Source organism: Panonychus citri, unplaced genomic scaffold, assembly GCF_014898815.1.
Source record: "Panonychus citri isolate SS breed McGregor unplaced genomic scaffold, ASM1489881v1 Contig00135, whole genome shotgun sequence".
NCBI lineage: Eukaryota > Metazoa > Arthropoda > Arachnida > Trombidiformes > Tetranychidae > Panonychus > Panonychus citri.
In genome coordinates, this window is record NW_026515540.1 from 1,781,761 (window position 1) to 1,807,909 (window position 26,149).

A 26,149-nucleotide genomic window follows, 5' to 3' on the forward strand; every position below is an offset into this window, starting at 1 on the left:
TAAACTGAAATTCTCTTTCATTAATTCACTCTTTTGCCAATGAGTCACTTAATTGTTATTCTCTTCATTTGATTAAATGTTTAATTAACTTTTTCTATTCTTATTGTTTTCTTATTGATTGAAAGAAGCTTTTTATTCTCTCTCGCGTTTGGTTGATTGGTTGTTTATACTTATTGTGTTGGATCATTTTCACGAATTGATTGGATTTTTTTCCTTGTATATTTTTTACTTTACCTTTTTTTTTATTCTTTTACCATTTTTATTGTATTTTGAATAAACTCAATTTGTTTCGTTTTTAATTATGAATCGAACTGCTAAGATTGGATGTCGAGAGCATCCTGATGCTGCTTTAATTGAAGATTATCGAGCTGGTGATATGATTTGTTCGGAATGTGGTTTAGTTGTTGGTGATCGTGTTATTGATGTTGGTTCTGAGTGGAGAACATTTTCCAATGAGAAAGCCAATGCTGATCCATCTCGTGTCGGTGCTGCTGAGAATCCACTTCTTGGTAGTAATGATCTTTCGACTATTATTGCAAGAGCCGAACCAAATGCTTCTGGTGAAGGTCTCAAGTATTCTAGTAAGAAACAAATGAGTAGTTCCGATAGAAGTCTAATAAGCGGATTTAAAGAGATCAATGATATGGCCGATAAGATTAATTTAGCTAAAACTATAGTCGGTGAGTAATATTTTTCTTTTTCCTCTCTCCCTCTCTTCCTTTATTCTTTTCTTTCTTCTTTCTTTCTTGCTTTTTCTTTTTTCTTTTCTCTTTGTTGGTCAATTTGACAGAATTCTCTCAATTTCTTCCCTTCTCTTAGAACGAGCTCATCTTTTATTTAAGCAAGTCCATGATTCAAAAGCTACAAAAGGTCGATCAAATGATGCGATCGCTTCTGCATGTCTTTATATCTCATGTCGTCAAGAAGGAGTACCTCGTACATTTAAGGAAATATGTGCCGTGTCAAAAGTGTCCAAGAAAGAGATTGGAAGATGTTTCAAGTTAATTTTGAAAGCATTGGAAACCAATGTGGATACAATTACTACGGGCGATTTTATGGTTCGATTTTGTTCAAATCTTGGTCTTTCATCGGCCATACAAAAAGCGGCTACTCATATTGCTCGACGTGCGGTTGATTTGGATATTGTTCCAGGTCGAAGTCCAATTTCTGTAGCTGCTGCCGCTATTTATATGGCTTGTCAAGATTCAAAGACTCCAAAAGAAATAGGAGATATAGCGGGTGTAGCTGAAGTAACAATTCGTCAGAGCTATAAACTTATGGCTCCAAGAGCAGCGGATCTTTTCCAGCTGATTTTCCACGACCAGGACTTTAGTTCATCAATTATAACAAAATTTAACAAACTATAGACAAAATTTTTTTATTAACGAATTTCTGTGGAAATTAAATCAATTTAAAAGTGATTGAACTTCTGTTACTTGAATCAATCAGCATCTGAACAAATTGAAGAAAATGTCACTTGGCAATTATTCTCAATAGCCATGTTAATCATTTTCACGAGTGATAATTTATTTATCATTATTATCACTTACATTTACCCTTGTGAGTAAACAAGTGGTGATCAGATTAATAGCCAAACTTGTTGATTAACAGTTTGTTAATCTTACTTGAACACAAATTGACAATCAAATGGAAAATAGAAAAAGAAACAATAGTGATGGTTTTTAAATTAATCAGTCTTCATGTCAATATTTTTAATCCAAAGTTACCACCAAATAAACGGAGGCCAGACTAGTCTGTTTGCACCAAGACGAGCATCAGGATTAGTTAATACATCTAAATAGATGAAGAGAAAATTGAACATCAACAATTAATAGATGATTAATTTTAAAGGAGACTCATGAATCTAAAGATTCAAAATCAGATGATCCCAAATTAATTATCTGATTTTGTAACATATTCTGGAGTTCAAAGTGAATACTATCATATGGATATTATTAATTGTTATTAAAATAAAAGAAAAGCTTATTTTGTTTAAAGATTAACTGTAACTACGTTTCAAATGAACTGAAATAAGCTGAAACATATTCACTCCACAGACCATGCGATAGAAATACAAGAATTATATTAATTGTTACGAACCAATATTAAAATTTCTAACATCTTGCTCAGGGAATGGAAAGATTCTTGATTGCGGTGAGAGAGGAGTTGGTGGTAGGCTTGTTGATTGATTCATTGCTGGATATAAAGGTCCAGGTCTTGGCAAAGGTTCATTCGGGTTGCCAAAATTAAAATTAAAACAAGGAAGTCGAGGTGGTCCGGCTGAAGATGCCGATGAATGTTGTGTTGATAGTGGTGGCACTGGAATAGGAAAAATTGATGTTGTTGTTGCTAAAGGTTGAGCTGATGATGAATTTGATGTAGAAATTGTTGTACTGTTAACTGATTGTTCGGAAACATTTGATGGTCGAGATGACGATGATGATGATGATGAAGGAGGTAATGTTGGTGGTGGTAAATTAAGAGGATATGTTGAAGTTGATCTTGGATCATTTGGGTTGAATGTGAGCGGTAAAGTTCGTGAATTTATCATATGTTGAAGTTGAGTATATTGATTGAGACGATGATATTCCTCGAGAGTTGAATTAGGTAAACCAGCTAATCTCATGGAATGTATGATCGATGGATGATTGAAAGGATAACCAGGGTGATGAGGATGATGCCCATGGGGATGATGAGGAACATGATGATGATGAGTATGATGATGAGGTGGCCTAGAAATGAGAAGACGAGCTTGTTCCAGAGCCAATTGCCAAGCTCTCATGTCATCGGGAGTATCTGCACAGAATATCCATTTCTTATTGCCAGAAGCTGCTACAGCAAATACACATTGAGATGAATGGCCACTTGGTGGACAATAACTTTCCTCAACCTTATAAACAAAAAATGAGGTAAAAAAATTAATTACGATTATAATTCTATAAAACTAAATTAGCTGTCGATTGATTTAACTCTAAATTTCGACCAACAAAATTGTAAACTACCAATTGTCTATTTATTTACCTGAAGACCTGTTTTAATTGATATACACTCAGTGGGCATATTAATTACATCTTCTGGATTTGGACTGTAATCATTTTCGTAATACTTTAAATAACCATCTCGATACAATTCAATCCAATTTTTCCTCCAATCTTTCCCGCTAACTGTAAAGTTAATTAGAAGATTATATTATAACCAATTAAAACATTAACATTAAAAACAATAAGATATCGAGCAAATTAACTTACCTCTTCTAATTAACCATCCACTTCGAGCAATTACTGAGTTGTCCATTTCGTGATTAAAGTCACCTTAAAGATGACACTGAATTGTTTAAGTATTAAGATTAACCTGTGGTATTAAAATAAAAAAGAGTATTGGAAATTTCATTCACTGTATTAATTGTTAAATGCCTCTAGTTTTGATTTATTAAAAGGATAAGACATCGAGATTGGGAAAGGGCAATTCACATGAGTTGATTTGAAAGGGTTAAATCATTGAAAAAATTGCTTTATGAAAGTAATTTAGTTGTATGAATGTACACAACTGACCCTGACACATGAATAGAGTCTCAAAAAAATGTGAAAAAGTTGATAATTACCTTGAATTTCATCGAATTTACCAAAATTAATAGAGTTCTAAAAATCGAGAATAATCAGACAGTTTGAGGTCACAATCCAATTAATGTTGACAACAGTGATTTACCCAGATCATAACAGAAAACCTGATGGGTACAAGACAAACACAGAAATAAACAAAGATACAAAAATAGGAAAAAGACCCAATATATATTGAATTAAAAGAGAATTGGAAATGAAAAGAATAACGGAAAGACAGAAAGAGAGATACAAGATTATTGTTAACCAAGAACCATAAAAACAGGTACAAAGGCAATTATTATTCTTAATACAATTAGTATAAAGAAGAAGAGATGAAGTACATTAAACGAAGATGATGATGAGGATGTTGAAGAGAAAGAGAAATCGTGAGGAATCGAAACAAGGATAGAATAGAAAGAAAGAGACAAAATCGAGGAAAGTAAAGTGATGAAAAGAAAGGAAAGAGAGTATATTTACAGTTACAATTAGATAGAAGAGTGAAAATGTTGCAATAAGCTGAAGAAAATGCTAACAGCGCAGTCAACCACAATATTTAGTGGACTTAATCTCTCTTGAGAGAAGCATGGCGGAAAAAAGAAGAGAGAGAGAGAGAGAGATCAGGGGCGAGGGTTGTTGAAGAAGAGGAGACTGAGAGGTGGAAAGAGTCTATTTTTCTCGCGATTGCGTTCATATTTAAACAAATATACAGACCTTTTTGATCGATTAAAGTACAGTTTGTGATTATATAAAAAAACCCATTACGATCATATCTGTAGTTGTTGTACTTCCCTTGCGCCTTTACACTTTTGCTTGGGGAGAACCAGGAAAGACCAGAGAGAAATAGAGAGAGAGAGAGAGAGACCTGAAAGTGAGACAGAGAGATAAAAGTGAGAGGAGGAAGATGAAGAAGACCGGGAGTGTAAGAGAAATACATAATAATAAAAGAAGAACAAGAGTAGAAGTGAGAGAGAGAGAGACAAATTGAAACAGTTGATGATGATTATGATTTGGAGAGAAAAGAAAAAGAGAAAGAGATGTAAAGTGAAGTGAAATCACAAAGCACTATCATATTCCAATTCTTCTAATAATATATTATTCACACACAGTAATAATAAATAATAATACTACTAGGAGAGAAAGTGAAATATGATTGCCTAATAATGATAATTCTCAACATACATAATCATCTTTCAAATCTCTTCTATAATCAACATTCAAGCAAACATGTAACATTTTACTTGACAACTATTTTCATTTTTTTTGTCAGACCCTAAAGTACACCAACACCAACACCATAAATATATACACAAATTCATCAGATTACAATAAAAACAAATGAACAAACCTTTAACCAATATCACTCATCTGAAAGACTAACCAATTGATGAGAGCCAAAGGATTACAATTAAATTTAGAAGACAAAATAAACATAATCAACATAAGCAAGAAAATCACATTAAAACCGATAATAAAAATGCAACCAAGAAACGAAAACAGGGAGAGAGAGAGCAACAAAAACTCCACAAAATCAAAATTACACAAAAATTAAAGAGAAACAATTAATAAATCAACTTAAATGTGAGAGAAGAAAAAAATACAATTAGATTTGATTATTTGTAGAAAAGAATTTTTTTATTCTTTTAGTGAGTCTAAAAGTCGCTAGAAAGCAGCACAAGTTAAGAATTTCTATGAGAGTGAGAGGAGAAAATGTTACTCATCATGAGAAGCATCAGACTGACTTGAGGTGCAGAAGAGAAAAGTATCCGCTCGTAGCCGGTGAATTGTGATCAAGTGTATTTAGTGTTTTTCGTTTTTAATTAATTCCAAATAATTTCTCAGTTAATTCAATCGAAATTGTGAAAATTTAAAATCATCAAAAATCTAAACATTTATCGAAAATATTGTGATTCCAATTGTTGGTTTGAGAAGAGAATAAATTGTTTCCATTTTACTTGTTTTTTTCTTCTTCTCTTTTTGTTCGATTTTCTCTCTTGTGTCTCATCTTTTTTTTCTCTATTCCATCTTCATCTTTGATTCTCTTTTGATATTTTTCTCTCTCTTTCTTTCCAATTTATTTCTCAACCTTCCCTGAGTATTAATATACTTTCTGTGTTCTCTACTGTTCTTCACTAGAATTATCTCTCTTTTCTAATATTCTATTCTACTCTTCTTATTCGTGTTGTGTGTGTCATCAATACTCTCTCTCTCACTCTCTTGTGTGTATTTGGATTTTTACTGTTTTTCTATTTAATTGACAAACGGAAATTATCTCAAGTGATACATTGATCTTAACCATGGACTATTATTACCACTGATTTTCATTGAATCTCTTTTGGATATTCTTCAAATTTAACTTGTCATCATACATCCTTTATGTCTCATCCACTGTATATAACCTTACCCTTTACCCTTTTTCTCACCCTCACATTACTACTTCTTCCTCTGTCAACCGGTGATGATCCGCTTCGAGATGATTCTCGCCATCTTGGTAAGATTTTTTTTTCTCTTTCGTGTTTTTTTTTTAAATTTAAAAGATAAAATTTATAACCATTTTATCTACTCTTTTACCTCCCACTTTTCTCTTTCTTTTCTCTTACCTTGTACCTTTATCCTCTTCCTTCCTCAACGATCATCTCTCACTCTTTTCTTAAACAAATCTATTTCCTTCGTTATTTTCTCTCTTACAATCTTACATCTGCTCTCCGTTTCGGTCACTCTTTCGCTCTTACTCTTCGCTCTTCGCTCTTCTCTCTCTCTCTCTCTTTCTGTTTAGTAGTTGACAGCTGTTAGTGTTATCCCTTATCATCCATGTTCGTATAGTGTAGCTATCATCATCATCATCATCATCTTCTTGTACCTGTTATTACTGCTACTTGCAGTCGTCTCGTCTTCCCAAAGGAAATACTTATATGTTCCCAACAAAAAAAAATCTGTTCCTCTCGTAAAAATAGTTACTTAGGCCCTTTTACGTAAAGCGAAAAACAATGTTCGGCTCAATTATCTGACAAATATAATTTATGATAATCGCAATTAAGCTTTAGCGACGGACATTGATTTCTCATCAGTATCAGATATTTCTCTCTCTCTCTCTCTTAATTTGATTAACAATTTGTTTCTATGCTTCACCTCGTGTGAAAAATGTACCTCTCCCATAGGGGTTGAAAAATTATTTACCGAATTAATTTTTAATCACAACTCATATTGGAGAAAAAAAAATTATATCCTTTAAATTAAGAAAATTGTCACTTGATTTGACTACAATTCAAACACTCAAATCCAATCAATGATTAATTAATTCACTTTAAATTATTAGTCTCTACTAGTTATGTATTCATCCTCTTAAAAGTAATGTACTTTACTTTAACCTTGGATAAAAACCTTATCGATTTTAAATTGTTTGAATTGCTCTGAAAGACATTATTTGGATGAAGAGAGAGAGAGAATCAATAATCTCCATGACTATCTGAATATTTTCCCTGTTAATTATTCGTAAACTGTGTATTTAAATTGACTTTTTTTTCATTTAATTTTATCATTTCCAGGTAAAACTCAAGAGATAATTGTCCGTCGAGGTCATAACGGGTCACTACCATGTATACCTGCTCAGCGGGCAAATAAAGTAGACAAATTGGAATGGTGGAAAGAGGATAAAAAACTAGTAGAGGTAAGAATCAATTATCATCCTTCTAACTCAATTAAATAGATGTCAATATAATATGAATCTTGCATTACCTTTTCCGCATTTTTTTTCTGTCCATCATCATCATCATCATTGCTACCAGAATCATCATGATGTTTATTATTTACATGATGATTCATCTAAATGATTCAAAAAAAAAGATTGAATTTATTATAAAAATCAGTTAACCAGCAACCATGAAGATGATGTTATAACCATGATAAATTCAGTGTAACTCTTAACTCTCTTCAGTAGATAAATTTTGAATTGAAAAAATTATTCTTTTTTCTTTACCTTTTCCTACTTCAATCACCATGAACATCACATATTCTTCATAACGAAATGATGATGATGATGATAAAACGTTATTCCAATGAAAAAGAAACAAAAACTAAGATGATAGATAGATAGTGACCAACATTTATTAATAAAAAGGCGGAATTGACCATGAATTTATTAGAATGAAAAATTTGAGCTTCTGAATGTTATTGTTATTTATCCCTTTTTATAAATCAGTTGGATACTGATGAAGAGATTGATAACAAAGATGAGGATAAAGATTATGATGAAGCTTATGGGAAAATATAAAAGGATAAAATCATGATATTATCTGATAGTTTAACTGTAATTTCATTATTTATTTATTGTTGTTTTTTTTTGTAATCCAACATATTAATACAATTGAATAGATGATTGTCAATTTCAACTACAAATAACGGTTTTTAGTCTCTAAAATAGCGATTTTGTCTCATTGATAATAATAATGATGATGAAGAAAAAGATGATGAGGAAGATAAAATAGCGTAAATATAAGGGCAACATCGTGTGGCTGATGATAATTCTTGTACAATCTTTGTTGTAAGAATGTCTTCAACCTCACCCACTAATAGTATTTTATTTTTCTTCATCATTATAACAACTATTAACTACCATTAACTATTACACTGATTATCATCTTTATTATTGATGATCAATTACACCTCTCATCTGGATTTATGATTATACATGATCATCATTGTTACCATCACCAGTCAACAGAAGTTAACAATTTAACAACCAACAGTCTGAAAGGGATAAAATAATAACATGATATTTACCTGTAATAAATGAAATCTGAGTAAAAAATTAAGATAATCAGAATGATGAGAATGAAAAGTTTACTATTGTTAACTGTTTTGTCCAAATTGCTAGTTATTAGAAGAAAAGATTTGAACAATTAACTATTGTATCGTAACTAAATTTTATCCTGTTATTTGTGTTTATTGATTGTCTAAATTGTTAACTACGAAAAGATCACTTAGATTCATTTACAATTAACTTAAATTGTGTATCCAATTTAATTTATTACAACATCCAATGATGATTACATGAGAATAACGTTGGCGGTGATGGTTAACTTAGCTAATTAGAAACGATAATTAATATTAATACATTAACATACCAATTAATTATTTAATTCACCTGAGAGAGAGAGAGAGTGCAAAAGAATGAGAGAAACCACAATTAACAATCAATTAAAACGCAATTAATACTGTGTAGCAAGAAAGATAAATAAATCTTTATTTTTAAACATTGGTAAACTTGTAATTCAATTTGATTCCCTTCACTAATCAGTTTGTTTTATCAACTTAATGATTATCATTTTCTATTCCAATTGTTCTTATAGATAAAGGAAACTCGCATGATAACATGGGAAGCTGAAAATCATGTTGCATTCTTACCGGAAACAGGAGCACTTTACTTCCGTTCAGCTCAATATCAAGACGATGGTGAATATCTGTGTACAGTGAATGAAAAGAAAACAATTGAAGGAATAGTTCGTCTCTTCATCCAAGGTAAGATGATCAAGAATAATTAATCATTATAACGAATACAGAGATAATCAAAAACAACAATCAACACCTACATACACAAATATCGAATCATCTTATTGCGATAAGTTAATAATGTCCCTAATTTTGAATATAAATGTATTGATTAACTTAATAATCAGTCATCAAAATTAACAAATCAGACTAGTAATCAACAAAAATGTTATCAACCATTCATCAAAATATCAATGAGAAACGTCAACACATTTCAGTCTAATGTATTATCGTATACATTATATATATTTGCACAGTTACTATGTAATCATGATTAACTAAAGTGTTGAAGATTATGATTGATACTCTTTCTACAATTATCATCATTATATTTTTTTCTGTGTAAAAAAATGCAATTTTCAATGCAACGTAACAATCTTAATTTACAATATCCCCCCCTCTCTCTCTCTCTCTCTTTCTCTGTCTAACTGTTGGCCTTTTCCTCCTTCATATTTTCTCCCTCCACCACCTCCTCTTTACCATCATCAAAACTTCCCTTCGATCATCATCATCATCATCATTATTGTTGTCAGGAAAGATACTATTATCTTTGATGAAAAGCAAGTAACGAATATAAAAAAAATGATGATTGTTATTACATGATTAGGTGCTGACCTTGTCTCTTTAGTGCTGACCAAGTTGAAAAGGTTCTATTATTGTTATTTAGGATAACAAATAGTAGATTTTTTTGTTGAGGCCAATGCTAAATATAAGAAAAAAAAAATTAGTATCTTATCCTCCACCTCCTCCTCCTCCTCCTCCATCATCATTATCATCTTCACCCCAAACGTCTTCCTCTTCCTCCTCCACATTTAATTGAAGACTCTCTGAATAACAAAACGATTGATTCTAGTATTTGTTTTTTGTTCACTTCGTTATGTAACATAAGATAATCGTGAAATCCGGTCTCTCTCAAAGTAATAATCATATGCTCTCAATAATATGATTATATAAAAGATACATAAATGATATAAGAATGATTAACTTTCTGAACTTGATATTGTCTCAGGTAAAAAAAAGACCTTTAAAATAAATCAATACGTAGATATTTTTTTTTTTCTTCCTGTCCTTTAACTCAATGTATTAGAACTGTTCACAATCAGTTAACAAACTGGATTAACAATTTTTCCGCCCACTAAATATCCTTTATGAGTATCATGATATCACCTATTATCGTTTTGATGATGTTTATTATGGTGAAATTATGGAGTCAGATGTGTGATGTGAATGATGAGGATGCTAACCATTTTTTGTTCCATTTCTTTTCTCGATCCAGAGGAGAAAAAAGAACTTCTCTAAAAGGTTAATCTCATACTGATTCCTATACTCATATGGAATCATTCATGTTTTGATTAATTTACGTTGACCTAGTTTCTGAAACTCCTCAGAGCTACGAGAAAGAAAGGAGAGGGAAGAGAGAGAGAGAGAGAGAGAGAGAGAGAGAGAGATGAACTTAGTGAGAATATATGGAAACATGAGTACGTTTTCACATCCTACTCATCTGATGAGGATGATAAAGTTATAAAGAGAATCTGAACTTTGTTCAGCTTCGTAGAAATTGCGTCAACTCAGTGTTCGGAAAATATCATCTCAATATCAACAAAAGAAAGGATGAAGATGAGGATGAGGATGAGGATGATAAAAGGAGAAAGTTCAACGGGTCAAATCTATCTTTGAATTGTAAATTCAATTTTCCAACTTGAAAATCTCTCATTCACTCACCCTCTTCTCTTTCCTGAATATTTATTAATATTGAAATTTTGATCTAATAATGAGAGTATCTATTATCGAACTGTGATCAAGTTTAAATTTCAATGAATTATTAATAATGACCTCCATTAGTAGCTAATATCTTCAAAAGAAAGAGATTAATATCGATTAAAATGGAAAATAATTAAGATGAAATCGTATCAAAGCGTGTTAAGGATAAGGTTAAAAATGAAATTATGATTAGTGAGGCTTAGCAAACGATAATTCATAACCATAATGATAAACTCAAATCGTTGGAACGTTTTCTCTGCCAGGAACCTTGCATCAATGATTTAATGATTCGCTGAGTTACTGTTTGTCTCGTGCTGAGAGTTGAGGTGTCACCATGAGTTTGCTCTTCTCATTATCTTCTTTTTTTTCTATCATCTTTACTTTCATCCTTAGGTCATCTTATTAATAGTTTTAATCGATTATGGAGAAGAGGAAAAATAATAATCTTAATTTTGTTTTTCTTTGCATTTCTTATATGTGGCTTACTGTTTAAGATAATTATTATTGTTACACTTACTTAATGATGATCTGTAATCATTTAGATTATCTAATGATGTGCAAAAGAAACAATATAATTCATCAGATTAGATTAGCTATAAATTAATAATTAATATAAAGTGATGATTCAAGTCTCTTTATCTTGATTAAGGTTAATTCAAATTGATTAAAATTGTTTGATAAAAAAAACAACCATTACCAACACAACAGTAAGTGTATCAAGTGATGATCTTGATGACAGATAAAATAATTCAATAAGATACATTACTGTATATACAATGAGAGAGAGAGAGAAATATTTTATAGATGAAGATAAGGATGATGATAATGATGATTATTACTATGAAACTTCACTAGTGCTGATGATAAACTCAAGACTTTATTGATTGATAGTCATGTTGTCCAGTCAAACCGGATTATTTTATCCTTCATCTTCAAAGTCCTCATCATTTTCATCATCTTTTTTACCTTTGCTATTCCCTGAACTTGGATCAGCTCTCTCTCTCTCTCTCTCTCTCTCTCTCTCTCTCTCTCGCTCTCTCATCTCACTCCATGGTCTCTATCCAAATTTCATGCTGTATTTTAGCGGCAAGTAAACCACAATGAGCAAAAATTATCTCAAGACGATGAAATGATCTTGAAGTGACCTTCATATTTTCCACCCTAGAAGTCCTAAATAATTATATCATGATGATTATTTGAAGTATAATATTAATTTAACAGTTGACAACAAGTCAAAATGACTGATGTTTACTCTTTTAGATTGAATTTTGTGAGTTATATTCATTCAGTATATTTATCTCTCTCACTAATTATCGTTATCTGCATCTTTATTAATATAAAAATTGATTTAAATCTGATTTTATGGATAAAGAAAAATTCTCATAAAACTCAAAAAGCTCTGAAAATGTCTCATGTAACTTTTATCAATCTTTCATTTCGATTATATGGTTTATTATCTTGAAGATTCAAATCATAAATTCAAAATTGAATTTCTTGGAATTGGATAAAAGTCAAGTTGATTTTTTTAATCTTACAAACTCAACATGGGTTAATAATATTACAATGAATCAAAACAATTAAATTAAGATAATGAGGTTGAAAATAGAAAATCAATAAGTTAATAATTCTAATTTCCGTTTACTTAGAGTAAAGCGAAAGATAAAGTAAACAAACAAATCCACTGACCTGGGGTCAGTTTTATCGATTGTGCTTGAGTTGATTTGGTGATAATTGTTTATCTACTCATTATCAATGCTCACAAATATTTATCATGATTAACTTGGAGTTAACAATAACAATGGCAAAAGTCAAGGAGAAAGTTTCTTTTCTCTTTCACTGTATCCGCTCTTTAGCACTTTCTCTATATCATCTTTATCCTCATCTTCTCAAACAATCATCTCTCTATTTTCAATACTGCAACATCATTGCTCACAATTCCTCAAATATTAGGAAATATTATTGCAAACAGAGAGAATTAACCACAAAAAGAAAATACATTTTCTTTTTGCAAAGTTTGTAATTTTTCTTTCATCTTCACTATCACCTAAAAGATTTTGCAAGGTTGAATAATAGGAAGATGAGAAAACGAGAGAGATGAAGATGAGGATGAGACTGGAAACACGAAAAGTTACTTTCTTTTTCTTGCTTACAGACAGGTAAACAGTTCCTATAATCATAATGATAATAATAACCATAATAACTTGACCATCGATGGTCAATCAAAGTAAACAGAGGGTGAGAAGGAGAGAGAGAGTTAGAATGAAGAAAAAAATCTTGAAATAATAACAAATAATTGGTTGATGAGTGTTGTCAAAATGTTTGCAGAAAAACAAGATGATGGGAGAGGAGGAGGCGGTGGGGGTAAGATTAGGTCTACATGATGATGATGAGCACTATTAGCTTAAATTATTTAGCACCTAAATAAGCTTTAATACTTAGAGAACGATGAAGATAAGGGGAGATGAAGATGATGAAGAAGAAGATGCAATTGGTGAAACTCACAAAATGTTTACCAACGAGAAAAAAAAATCATTATCTGGGAACCATAGATGATAATGAAGTAGGAAAGGTCGGTCTTCATACCTGAAAAGTTTATCTTTTCAAACTAAGACTCTTAAAAGTAGAAATGATAAACATGAAGATGAGGATGATAAGGTAACTTTTTCTTCTCTCTCTTTCTTTCTCCTACAAATCAATCTGAAATAATCGTTTAGGTCAAAGGGCGAGTTAATATTGTTATTTTTGTTCATTGTTTTCATGTTTACCCGAAACAAATCATCTTATCAGAGAGAAAAGGATGAGTAGAGGAGAAATGAGAGAGATGAAGCAGCAAAAAGGTTAACTTATCATCTTGACGTTACCTTTGTTATTATCTAAACATTCTCTCTCTCTCTCTCTCTCTCTCTCTCTCTCTCTCTCTACTCATTACCTCAACTACTTACTTGATAATATTGATCATTTAAATAATATTAATATGATTAAACAGTTGAGTAATAATAAGTTGAAATGATAATAAGACGTTGAATCATTGTTAATATGATGTTAATTTTTTTCTCTCATCATTTCTTACCAACGATTTAAATATTATTAAGTGGATTAAATGATTATTTTTAATTCTTAAATTTATCATAAATTGAGAAAAGCTTCAATTTTTATCTAATGTAACTATTATAATTTACAAAGAAGATTCTTTTTCAAACGAAATGATAATATTATTGTGAAGATTTTTTTTCTCTCCAATTGGAGGGTGGTACAGGTAAGATGTGGAGAGAGGGAGAAATCGGGAGGAGGGAGAGATGATGGTGAGAGTGGGTTGAGTGTGCGGTGTGTAAGTAAGTAGCTTGAATAACATTGAGAATAAAAAAAAACCAATGATTCCTAATGGATCAAAGCTAAACCAGTTGAGTGTTATGATTGATGAGGATCATTGAAAAGTTTGACTGACGACTTGGTAAAAAAAAAGATGATGATGAAGATGAAGATGATTATGAAAGGCAACCCAAACATTATCATCATAATCAGCATCATCCTCATTTGGATGATAACACCTAGCATTAAGAAAACAAGACGAAATTATCATTATCCTTATTATCAGATGATTCATTTTGATAACAACACCTTCATGTAATCATTTGAAAATTTTGGGTTAATTTTATCCTAATTAAACTTTCTGGTGATAGACAATTTATCATTATCGTAATCATCCATGATGATGATAATGAACTTTTTTCACTGAAAATCTGTATCGATTAACACTAAATAATGTCCTGCTGTTCAAGACACTTACTACTGACAAAGTATTTTTATCATCAAATGATACAAAAGTATCTATGCTAAGTTTCTTGCTGTTATTTTATAATTATTATCATTTGATTGTAACATTTCATTGTTTATTTCATCCTTATATTATCACCCTGATGATCCGCATCATCTTTATCAATTGATATTCATGATTACAATTTATTACCATTTACTATTTTTAATATTGATATACATTCAGCTTGATTCTCATTTCTTTATGATCGGGAGATGAAATCTTTTTTTTTTCAATTTTCGTTTTGTTAACTGACCTCATGAAGAGAGTTGGGTTACTTATTATCATCCTTATCATTGGTTATCAGTCACTAAATCAATAGTATTAATTGATTGTTGTTCAATCTTATAAGAAAATTATTTATTCCATGAAGTTTTTCATTGAAAAATTATCATCATCATCATGATTGTTATATTGAAAAAAAACAACACCTAAAAAATATATCAGCTAATACCTTTTACCTTTGTATGTTTTCATGGCATAATAACAAACAATAAAACATCATCCATCAATAGACTCACCAGACATGACAATAAGATTTCATCTTTCGTTCATCATCCTCATCATCTTCTTACCTTTATTTCATTTCTACCATCAATATCCAAGTGAAGGGCTTCATCATATTGGCTAAGCTTATCAAAGGCCCACTTCTTGTTGTCTTACCTTTTTACTTATTTATCCTCATCAATTTTTATCCCTCTTTTTATCAAATCAATACAAACTATTCAAATGGTCATCTTTTCATCTTCTTCTTCATCTCCCTCTTGTCCTTCACTTTTTTTTTACACCAACTAATCAAATCAATTGATTCAAATTGGGCTCTAATTAGTTGGTTAGTTAATCAATCATTTGACTCATTATTCTCATTCATTTAAATGTTTATATCTTAAAAATTGTATTACAATTAAAGATTCAAATGTTATTCATTCAATTTTATAAATCCTCTTAATATTGGTGCCAATCGGACAAAACAGAGGCGACCTTAATAATTATTATTATTAATCTAATTGTGATAATAGTTAACAATCAATGATAGTTAATTATGTATATTGATACTATTCAAATTATGCCCATTGAAAGTTTTAACAATAATCTTAATGATAAATTGAAAAGAATTTAAAATTTAAATGTTCATTTATCTGTTTATTGACCACAATTAACGTTGATAGTGTAAACTTACAATATATATATGATTAGTTAAATTGTTAAAGAAACGCGATTCGCAAACCCAATCAACCAGATAGTTGGTAATTTAATTTGAATGGTTATGCTTGGATAAGATGCTTTGTATTGATTGTTGTTCAATTAAACTGATTGTTGTGATGATGAAAATTAAGAAGATTGAAAAATTATCTTCTTCATCTTTTCATCATCATCATATTTATCTTGATAATAAGCAAAGCTCATTTTTCCTGTGATATTAAATCATTAACTTGATTGTTGATTGATTGAATCTGTTAACCATCAATTACTAACACTCTAACTACTTATTGCTAAAGCAATTAATTAGTCTATTGGTAAACAATTGTCTTGAAATAAATTAAAATTAAGCATTTAATTTAAACCATCACGCTGAAAGTTAATTGTTACAATTTAACCAAATAATTTTGTTTTCATATTCATTATAAAAGTTTCAGTTATCGGCTCGATAATTTTGGATTGTTGGATTTTGTTTATGATTAATTGTTGACAATTATAATTAAGATAATCATATCTTACAGATTCACAATGTTGATTGTTGTTTACACTCTTCTGATTATAACAATTGAATTAATAACAATAGTTTATAAATGTAATCGTTTTTCATGTTGACGCCTGTTGATTTTTGATGAAAAAAACTGTTTGCAACTTAAAAATATATTAACACTTTTACTGTTGATATTATAATACAACGATCCGTAACAATGATACTAATTATTATCATCAACCTAAACAACAACAACAACAACAACAAATAATTACAATTAACTATTTCTCTTCATAAATTAAGTTAATCAAATATTATGATGACTATTTTAATTGTTGGTTTTTTTAGTGAAAAAAATTCAAAGCAAAACAGTCAAGTCACTCAGATGAACATTATAAAAATCATTCAACAAAATACTATTAATAATTGTGAATTAAAGTGATATCATGAATGAGATAAGATTCAAATCTTTGAATGTAATTACAATAAACGAAGCAAAAATATCATTGACCCACTTCCGGTTAAAGTGACCTAAAGAAGGAGGCGATTTTAGAATCATTTCTCTCTCTCTCTCTCTCCCTTTGTAAAAAGTATAACAATCCAATCAGTGAGAGAACATGATAATCTTAAGATGATGAGAAGGAGAGAGAGAGAGAGAGAGACGCCTATGGAGAGAAAAGGACGAAAGGGGATTTGTCATTTTATGAATGAATGCAAATCAATGGAACCAAAGAATAAGAAAAAAAATAGAAATGATTATACAATAGAAATTGAGATGATGATAAAGGAAGATAAGATGATGATAGAAAATGTCTTCTGAAAATTGTGATAATATTTCTTAAGGAAAAAAACCTTTGGTGCGAAACATGAAAGGTAAAGCTATCAAAAGGTAATATAATAATAGGAATTGTGTTTACGTTGTGATAGTAAAAAAATATGGGAATATGTCGTTAGAAGGAAAAAATCAATGGTAACCAACATAGCGAAGATGATGGTGAGAGGAAGGAAGATCAAGGGCAGAGTGAGAGGTGGGTAACTAGGGGTGGCAGTGGTGATGGTGAAGATGATTAGAGTAAAATAAAAGTGTAAAGTTAAGAAGAGGAAATGATTTAGGTAACCATAGACCGTAACACACACACATAGATAGAGAGAGAGAGAGAGAGAGAGAGAGAGAGAGAGAGAGAGAGAGAGAGAGAGTCAGTAAGATTCAATAACATTTTCGGGTAATAATAGTTTGACAACAGTGTCAACAGTGTTGTTGATACCTTTATGTAAGATTTTTAGAAAATTGTTACAGGTAACAATCTATAATTTACCATGGTTACATGAACTTGAATCTCTCTGAGTTTTTAAAGTTTAACCAAAATTTTGGATGCAATGTGTAACCACTAAGAAAATTGTTGTTACTCTTGAAATGTCAGTTTCATGTAAGAAAAAAAGTGTTTTTTGATTACCATGGCGTGTCCATCAACCCTTGAAAATATCTCTTTTTTGTTCCAGGTCACATTAAGATGAAAAAGAGGGTATTTTCATCATCATCATCATCATCAACTCTCTCTCTCTCTCTACTTACTCCCGATTTCATTATTATCTCGTGTGCTGCTTTTTCACTTGTGTCGTCGGGTAACAACGGGTTGATTTATATTATCACACTTATCATTATAAATGATAATGTTACTTATGTTATTTGTTATAAAATTGGATAATTAATTTACCTGTAAAAAATTACAGTTTCCTTGCGTTGGAAATGATTTTATCATGAAATGAACAATTTCTTTGAAACATTATTTTTTCCAATTCCTAGATTAGGTTGTCAGAATGATGATGGTTATCTATCTTTCTCTCAAAATAAGAAATCCAATTACTTAGGAAGTTGATGATAATGATTGGAGAAATTTTGATGATGAAGATGAAGATGATGATATCGCCCGAAGGCGAATTAATTTCCAGTCAACTGAAGCTTCTTTTTCTCATTACAAAATGTCTGTTCGATCATTATTATTACTCATCATCATTTCATTTAATTTTACCTGAGCTTTATCATCATCATATTTCTCTCTCTCTCTCTCTCTCTCTCTCTCTCTCTCTGGTATCATCATTATTATCCATGGATTTTTAATCAACTTATTACTTTATGTACATAGAAAAATATTAATAATGATGATAATTCAGCTAATTGGTTGCATCTCTTGATAAACTCATCGATATTAAATTTTTAATATAAAGCGATTTGAATTGCAAAGTGATTTATTACCAAATTAGTTTTACAATTATCATGATAATCATTTTTCTCCATCTATAGGAACATAATTAGTTAATTACAAAAGAGCAACAATTGAATTGATTGTTGATGAGTTACACTTTTTTCCTTTGCAAATTTAAGAAACAGTTAATTGTACTGTTTATAATCAACTTGATTGATTCAAAATGATTTTTAAACAGAATATTAAGATTTTAGTTTAATCATTCAAACAATTATATACTCCTACACATAGGAAGAGTATATAAACTTTAACCAGTGATAATCAACTAATTACAACAACAAATTGATGATGTCAATTGATGATTATTCCTGATAATCTAATGACCTTAATGAAAATACTGAAACAAGATGATAATCATGATTAAACAATGAATTTAGGTTGATAATAGTTTTAGAAATCTTTATCGGTTGTAATCATAATCAAAATGATCGCAAGTTAATAATGAAAAGTTGATTAAAGTAGGTTTACAGGTAACCCTGTGGGAAGAAGATGATACAATAAAAAAAGACCATAAAAACGTCAATCGTTTTAAAATGATGATGATTTTGCAATAGATGATGAGGATGAAGATGAAGATGATGATGATGCTAACGAAGAAACAACAAATTGATGATTAACATTATTTATATTGTGAAGCCTGTCATTGGTAAGGTAATCAACTTTTACCTTAGTAATTGAAATGTTTGAGGTTAAATGATGAACAAGAAAATTAACTTCTTCGGTTAATATAATTGCTGATAGATTTATAATCAACAATAAACTGTTGTACCGACCAAAGGCCAGTTTCAGGTCACTAGTTACCGTGTAAATTGTGATGATAATTTAAGATATATAATATTTAGTTACAATGAAGAAGAAACAAAAAAAAACAACAGAAACAATTTGTCCGAAAATATCGTTAGACAAAATGATTATTATCATTTTAATGATTAAGATGATAAATATAATGATGATGATGATGTTTGATGACCAGGATGATAATGGTCAAGGTCAGAGTTTTACTATTATTGAAGCTCCTTTTTTGTGGTTTCAGCTTTTTTTTGACACTTTTTTTTCTTGTAATTATTATATTTGTGCTCTCATTTCATTGATTAATCGCAACCACAAGACTTTTGAGTTAATCATCATAATGATCTGATTTCAATTAATCATCAGTTTGAAATTAAATCTCTATTGATTAACTAACACAATCTCTCTCTCTCTACCCTTACTATTAATATAATTCAATCAAAATGAAGGTTGAAAATAAACGCCCTCAGGCTAAGTTGTAAGTATATTAACATTGGGTGCGACTTTACTGATGATTTCAATCAATATTATGTTATTTTTTTCAATCAATTTAATCAATCACTTAATTACACAATCTATTCACCTCAAAATCTAGATTTAAGTCATCACTACAACAGCAACGTTGATTGTTGGTGATTTATATGTATTTGTATAATTTGATCTCTCTCTCTCTCTCTCTCTCTTTCTCTCTGTGTGTGTCTTTTTATTTCATGTTGACAATATCCCTTAATCCAATTCAATTTAAATGCAATCTTTGATTATCTAACCCCATAATCACATAATCGTGATCAACGACATAGATGATCAGCTTGATCATCGTGGTGACCTACGCCCGGGTCATCATTAAGACAGATTATCATCAACAATTATCATTGTCATCATTTTTTTTAATCATAATCATAATCATCATATTTTTTTACCCTCTTACCTTGTAAGTTAAGGTCGTGCTACAATGAATGATTAACTATCTATTTAGGTAATCAGTAAATTGTTGAGGTTGTGATTTGTTGACAATAATAAAAGTAAATCGTGTTATTGTCCTCAAGATAATCATTTCAACTAACCTCTAATTGTGATCACAATTGTTAAATTAAACTTAAATTTAGGTGCAGAATCTAAACAATTATGATTAATAACTTGAATTAAAATCACTCGAAAAAAATAACAAATATCATCAAAAAAAAGCAACTAACCATTTATGTAACTTGATTAAACTTCATCGTGATACTATTTGGTAATAACAATTAGCTACAATTTAAAATTGACTTTTAGTGATTAAATCAAGAATGGGAAATATTTTAATTGTTTCTTGGTTGATTTTGATTACCAGACAATTGGAAAATAATTAAAGGAGTGGTTAATTGTTTTTTTCTACTGATTCTGTTAACTGTCTTGTGTTTTTCATCATAATCAACAATGACTGATTGTAACAATCAATTGATTATTAACCATGTTGTTAAGATTGTTGTTCTGACTGTTGTTGATTGAATGATGTTATCAAGTTTGTTATAAATATAATATATAAAGTAAATAATTTCAAAGTGATCAATCAAATAATTGCGAGAAAGTTAAAGGTAAATTAAAATTAACTTATATTACAGGTAAATACATCATATCAATATCATATTGTTATTACTCAACAATACTAATCAATCTAGGGAATTAAAATTGTTTTAGAGTTAATCAAGCAAACAAGTAATCAAGAAAATCATCACAATCAAAAAGCTAATGAAATGTAATCAACAAGAAAACAAATGAGTAAAAGTAATTTAAACTTAAAGGTTTACCCGCCTTTCAATTGGTATTGGTTATATTATCATCCCAATTATCTTGATTATCAGCATCTAGAATTAATAATTGTTATAAAACAATCAACTCGTGCAAGAGAATACAAAAAATTATCGTCATCACTTTATCATCTTCATCATCATCATTGGGAATGTCAGTAAAATCGATGAGATGATGAAACGATCTCTCTCTCTCTCTCTCTCTCTCTCTCTCTCTCTCTCTCTCTCTCTCTCTAGCTGATGATCACAATAAAGATGGATAGGTGATCATGATGAAGATGATGATCTTCATTGAGAGAGAGAGAGTCAAGAAGATATGTCAGATTGATGTATTAAAAGTAAACAAACAAATCATCATGATTATCATCCTCTTTTTTTTATCTTCATTTTCATCTGAGGGAAACTTAATGCAAAACAAATAATCGTAGTAAAAATTATTACTTTGATCAGTTAATTGTCTTGTTGATGGAGAGATGATGATGAACAGTTGATTAATAACACAACGAGATATAAATAGTGATGATGATGATGATAAAAACGATGATGTTTATAAATTATTTTTGCAATTTGATTAAATTGCTAGTTTCATGTTAATTCAAGTTGCTCTCAATTTATGTTGAAACTTTTTTTTTACACAGTTAATATCGTTACTAATTTACATTTACAAGTAACACGGACTTGTTATCATCATTATCATCTTGTTTATTAATATTATAAGATGATGATAATGATCATATTGACCACAGAATGGAAATGTTTTTATGGTTAAAAAAATAAGAGGGTGATATAAGATCGTGCTGGGTGCTGCCTTATCAAGGTGATGATGATGCTTCTTACTCAGCATCATCATTATCATCAAAGTCCTCAGTCCAGTTCTTGTTGGTGCCCATTTACCTCCTCCCCCTTGGATTCAAATCAGAGTTTGGGATCACGATTTGCATCATTATAATACCTTAACCTCCTCCCTGGAAAATATTATATCGTTACCCTGAAAATCCAACCGTTACCATCACTATTTAGATCACGAAATCCCAATCGTCTTTTTCACCATCTTGATCTCTTTTTTTTCATTTTTTCTACTTTTCTATTTTCTTTTCTCTCTCACTCTATCATCATTGTTACTCTTTTTTCACCTTTTTGTTTCTCTCTCTCTCTCTCTCCCTTAGTATCCTTTATCTTCCTCATCCTCTTCATCTCCTTCTTATGGTTTTGTTTCTTATATAATCCAAAGTATATTAATGATCCAGTGTAATAATTAAGTGAAAACTAATTGACTTTTACTTGGATGTTTATTATTATCCAGGTTACTGTTCATTTCTAAGGTTCGTTGTTAATTGTTACCTGAACTTTTTTCCGCGATTTTTCTTTTTAATAGTTACAGTTTTAAACAAAAGGTTATTTAGTTAATTGTGTGACGAAACCGTGATCATCATCATCTCATGATTATCACTCTCACTTTTTGTTTCATTTGCAATCCATTTTGCTTTTAATTGTTACTCTTGATTAGTACTTATTGTTACTATTGTATTCATCATGATGATAACTTTTCCTTTCTCTCATAAACTTTGTTGTTCTGTTTTCAAACCATGAAAATGATTTAATTGTTTACTATTATTTTTGATTTAGTTCTGATCTCATTTAAGTTATACAATAATTTGATTAACCTGCAATGTCAGTTAGCTAGTTAGTTGATTACTGATTAGTTAACTAATCAGCGTGTTATCCTCATCAAAAAGTTATCCAAATTAACAATTGCTTATTTAATTGCTATCAACATAATAATTTATCATTCACTTGAAACAAGGTTAATCAATTTTGATTATTCACAATCAATGAACCTCTCGCTTCCAACAATCAACAAATCAGTATTTATAATAATTTAAATTTTAATGAAACTTGATCAACAATTAACTCATCTTGAGTCCATTTTTACACTCTAATTGTGTCTGATTACCATTAACAAGATATATTAATAATAAACTTTCAATTGGAATCAATTTAAATCAAATAGTTTAATTGTTTCTTAGTGTAAAACTTTTTTTGTTAATTTAATTACAATTAAAATAATTCCAATTAATAGTAACAATAATCCGTGATGATGATAATTTATAATCATATCACTGATCATCTAACTCTCATATCAACAATTAATAAATGATGAAAAATCATCTGTCTCTTTTTAAACAACAATTAAAAGATAAACAAACAAAAGTAAATACAATTTAACAGAAATTAATTGTTAACTATTAAAGAAACACAGTTTTAAGGAATCAGCAACAATTTAATCAACTAAACTGATTGTAAGTGTTGATAGTAAACCCGAAACATGTTGATCATGATTTACAATCAGCATATATCGTAATGGATAAAACTAAATTAACCCTTAATTTTGTTCAATTGATGGATTCCGTGATTAGATTTTATTTTTCTTAATCATGATGATGATTAACAAATAAACGAAATGAAAAACATCAACAGTTAACAATCAGCAATTCACTCTCTCTCCCTTCCTGAATAACCATGCAAAGAATCAGCATCATCATTATCATCTTAATCTTCCTAATCATCATCATCATCATTTCTCTTTCTAATTGGTTTAAAACAGATTATTTCAAAAGTGAAAGAAAAAAACTAATACAATCTTCATCTCTATCATCAATTGTTGATCAATATCATTCGGAAGTTAATCAGTAAACAGAAAAAAAACTTTTGTTCATCTTCATGATGAGAGATTTTTTTTCCTCTATGATTATTATCATGAAAATCCGTTTATCATCATGTTACATGATGATGTTGATCTGATGAAGAAGCTGAATTGATAATAATTCAATCTTGATGTTTCAGCTTTTGCATTGAATCACATTATTATTATGATAACTGTTGTTTGATTGAGATTGAATTTACAAAATGAACACTTTAATTGTTTAAATTAATTAATCAAAAAAGAAAATGATATAAACAATTAACTTTATAAAATAATAACCAATGGGAAGAGATGATGAGGATGATTAAATAGCGTGAGCATATTTTTTTTTAATTTGATTCGTTTATCAGTGATGATTAAGAAGATATTTTTTTCATTGATTTTTTGTTTATTCTGATGAAGAAGATAAATAATCTATCATCATCATCATCTTTTTATCCAATGTATTTGTTAGATTACTTTTTTCCCTATCGATCTGATTGAGAATCAACGATTAACTAATTAATGATTTTAAAGGTTAATGAGTTTTTACTTTAATGTATCTACAACAAAGAGAGAGAGAGAGAGAGAGAGAGAGAGAGAGAGAGAGCAAGTAAGATGATAGATTATACATTTAAGATGAATAATATTTGATGAGGATGATGAAGATTTTTCTTTGTATTTTCATCTTAAACGCGTAACCACAGAAGCGAAAGGTAAATTACAATGAAAGCACTAATAAACTAGGCTAATATCTTGAGCTTTAATGAGCCTCGCGGCAATCAAAATACATCGGAGGTCTTTCTCATCATCATAATCTAAAGATTTATCTTCACGAACTTATCAACTCCCCTTGGACCTTTTATTAAGTCTAAACAATTAACTGATTGTCTAATCAAAGTTAACCATCGAAAGTAATAAAAACAAAGTGGTTTCTATTACATTTTCGTCTCTCTCTCTCTCTCTCTCTCTCTCTCTCTCTCTCATTTCTTTCCTTCTAATCATCTTCGTCAATCATCTTCCTCTTCCTTTTCCTCCTCCCCTTAATGAATTATCCATCTGATTGTCAAGATATAAGATTCGTAGGCCACCTTCAAATCAATTTTCTTCATCATCTTCAAATCATCTCACTAATCTCATCTCAATTTCCAATCTCTTTGTTAAATTTTTCCTACTGATGATGACGATAATACTTTCATTGATCTTCATCTTTTTGATACTAACGTTGAATCTAATTTTACGCTTATTTGTAAAATTCTTAACAATCATCTTCATCATCAAGGCCTCTCTCTCTCTCTCTCTCTCTCTCTCTCTCTCTCACCATCACTTGACCACTCCTTTAGTTTAAAACTCCCAACAGTAGTCAAACCGATCAATGAAAAAGCTCAGGTATCATCAGCAATTTTTCATTATAATAGACATTGATATCCACGCCTTCCTGGTTATAATTGCAACACAAAATTATCATCATCATCATTTTAATAATTTAAAGATAACGCTAATAGTTAATTGTGACCTCCATTAATAAAACTAAATCTATTGATTAATGTTCATTTCCCTACAATCAATTGATTGACTGACAGTTGATTATTGCACTTTTTACAAATTGATTCATTTAATTCAATCAATTTTTCACTTTGCTTAATCAATTGTGTAATGGATCATTGTGATTAATTCAAACTTAATTATTAATTGTTCCATTAATCCAATGAACAATTTGTTAATTGAAAATTGTTTTCTCCTTCTGTTGATGCTTAACATAACTTGCAAATCATTTCAATCAACATCAAAATGGTTACAACTTAAATTTTATGATTAACTTGTAATTGTTGTCTCATTTGATTACAATTTAATCAATTAATCAATTAAAATAGACCGTAGATAATATAAAGCCTTGATTTTATCTTCTTTCATCATAATTATCTTCATCTATTTATGTCCTTTGGCAATGTCTTAATCACGTTTTAAATTAACTTAACCAACGCCTTAATTATAACAACTGACCTCAAGTTAACTGTGATTAACAATTAAGTTGATTCAAAAAAGTAAAAGCAAAAAAAAAGACTTGGGTGTTTTATTTATAAGACACAATTTGATTGTCAACAATTAACGTCCACTGAGATTGTTGATTGTTGATTGTTTGTCTTATTAAAGTGAAATAATTGTGACCTGTGTTCTGGTTATTGTTTAATTTCATTCATTGGAACTTAAATTGTTTAAT

At 29.8% G+C, this 26,149-nt stretch overlaps 3 protein-coding genes across 6 annotated transcripts in view; 2 read left to right on the forward strand and 1 right to left on the reverse strand.

The window, feature by feature from the left end:
- The first annotated feature begins 29 nt into the window (after positions 1-29).
- On the forward strand, positions 30-1,421 carry LOC128391886 (transcription initiation factor IIB-like). The gene is made up of 2 exons (XM_053351843.1): positions 30-680; positions 820-1,421. Exons 1-2 carry the CDS (start codon positions 302-304, stop codon positions 1,365-1,367), a joined length of 927 nt encoding a protein of 308 aa, XP_053207818.1. The 5' UTR covers positions 30-301; the 3' UTR covers positions 1,368-1,421.
- LOC128391884 (uncharacterized) lies at positions 1,363-5,199 on the reverse strand. 2 transcript variants are annotated; one of them, XM_053351842.1, is made up of 7 exons: positions 4,945-5,199; positions 4,311-4,461; positions 3,602-3,724; positions 3,249-3,351; positions 3,022-3,164; positions 2,101-2,890; positions 1,363-1,794 (listed from the first exon to the last, which is right to left on the reverse strand). In XM_053351842.1, the coding sequence occupies exons 4-7, from the start codon at positions 3,292-3,294 to the stop codon at positions 1,724-1,726; spliced, it is 1,050 nt and encodes a 349-aa protein (XP_053207817.1). In that variant the 5' UTR covers positions 3,295-3,351; positions 3,602-3,724; positions 4,311-4,461; positions 4,945-5,199; the 3' UTR covers positions 1,363-1,723. The 2 variants fall into 2 exon arrangements, with proteins under 2 accessions (XP_053207817.1, XP_053207816.1); XM_053351841.1 differs by having other exon boundaries at positions 4,941-5,199.
- A 136-nt stretch (positions 5,200-5,335) lies between these two features.
- The window catches only part of LOC128391881 (tyrosine-protein phosphatase 99A-like), a 51,565-nt gene continuing 30,751 nt past the window's right edge, over positions 5,336-26,149 (forward strand). For all 3 annotated transcript variants that reach the window (XM_053351836.1, XM_053351838.1, XM_053351837.1), the window contains exons 1-3: positions 5,336-6,087; positions 7,142-7,263; positions 8,945-9,113. In XM_053351836.1, the coding sequence (XP_053207811.1) occupies positions 5,973-6,087; positions 7,142-7,263; positions 8,945-9,113 (406 nt within the window). In that variant the 5' untranslated portion in view covers positions 5,336-5,972. The remainder of the gene's footprint in view (positions 6,088-7,141; positions 7,264-8,944; positions 9,114-26,149) is intronic.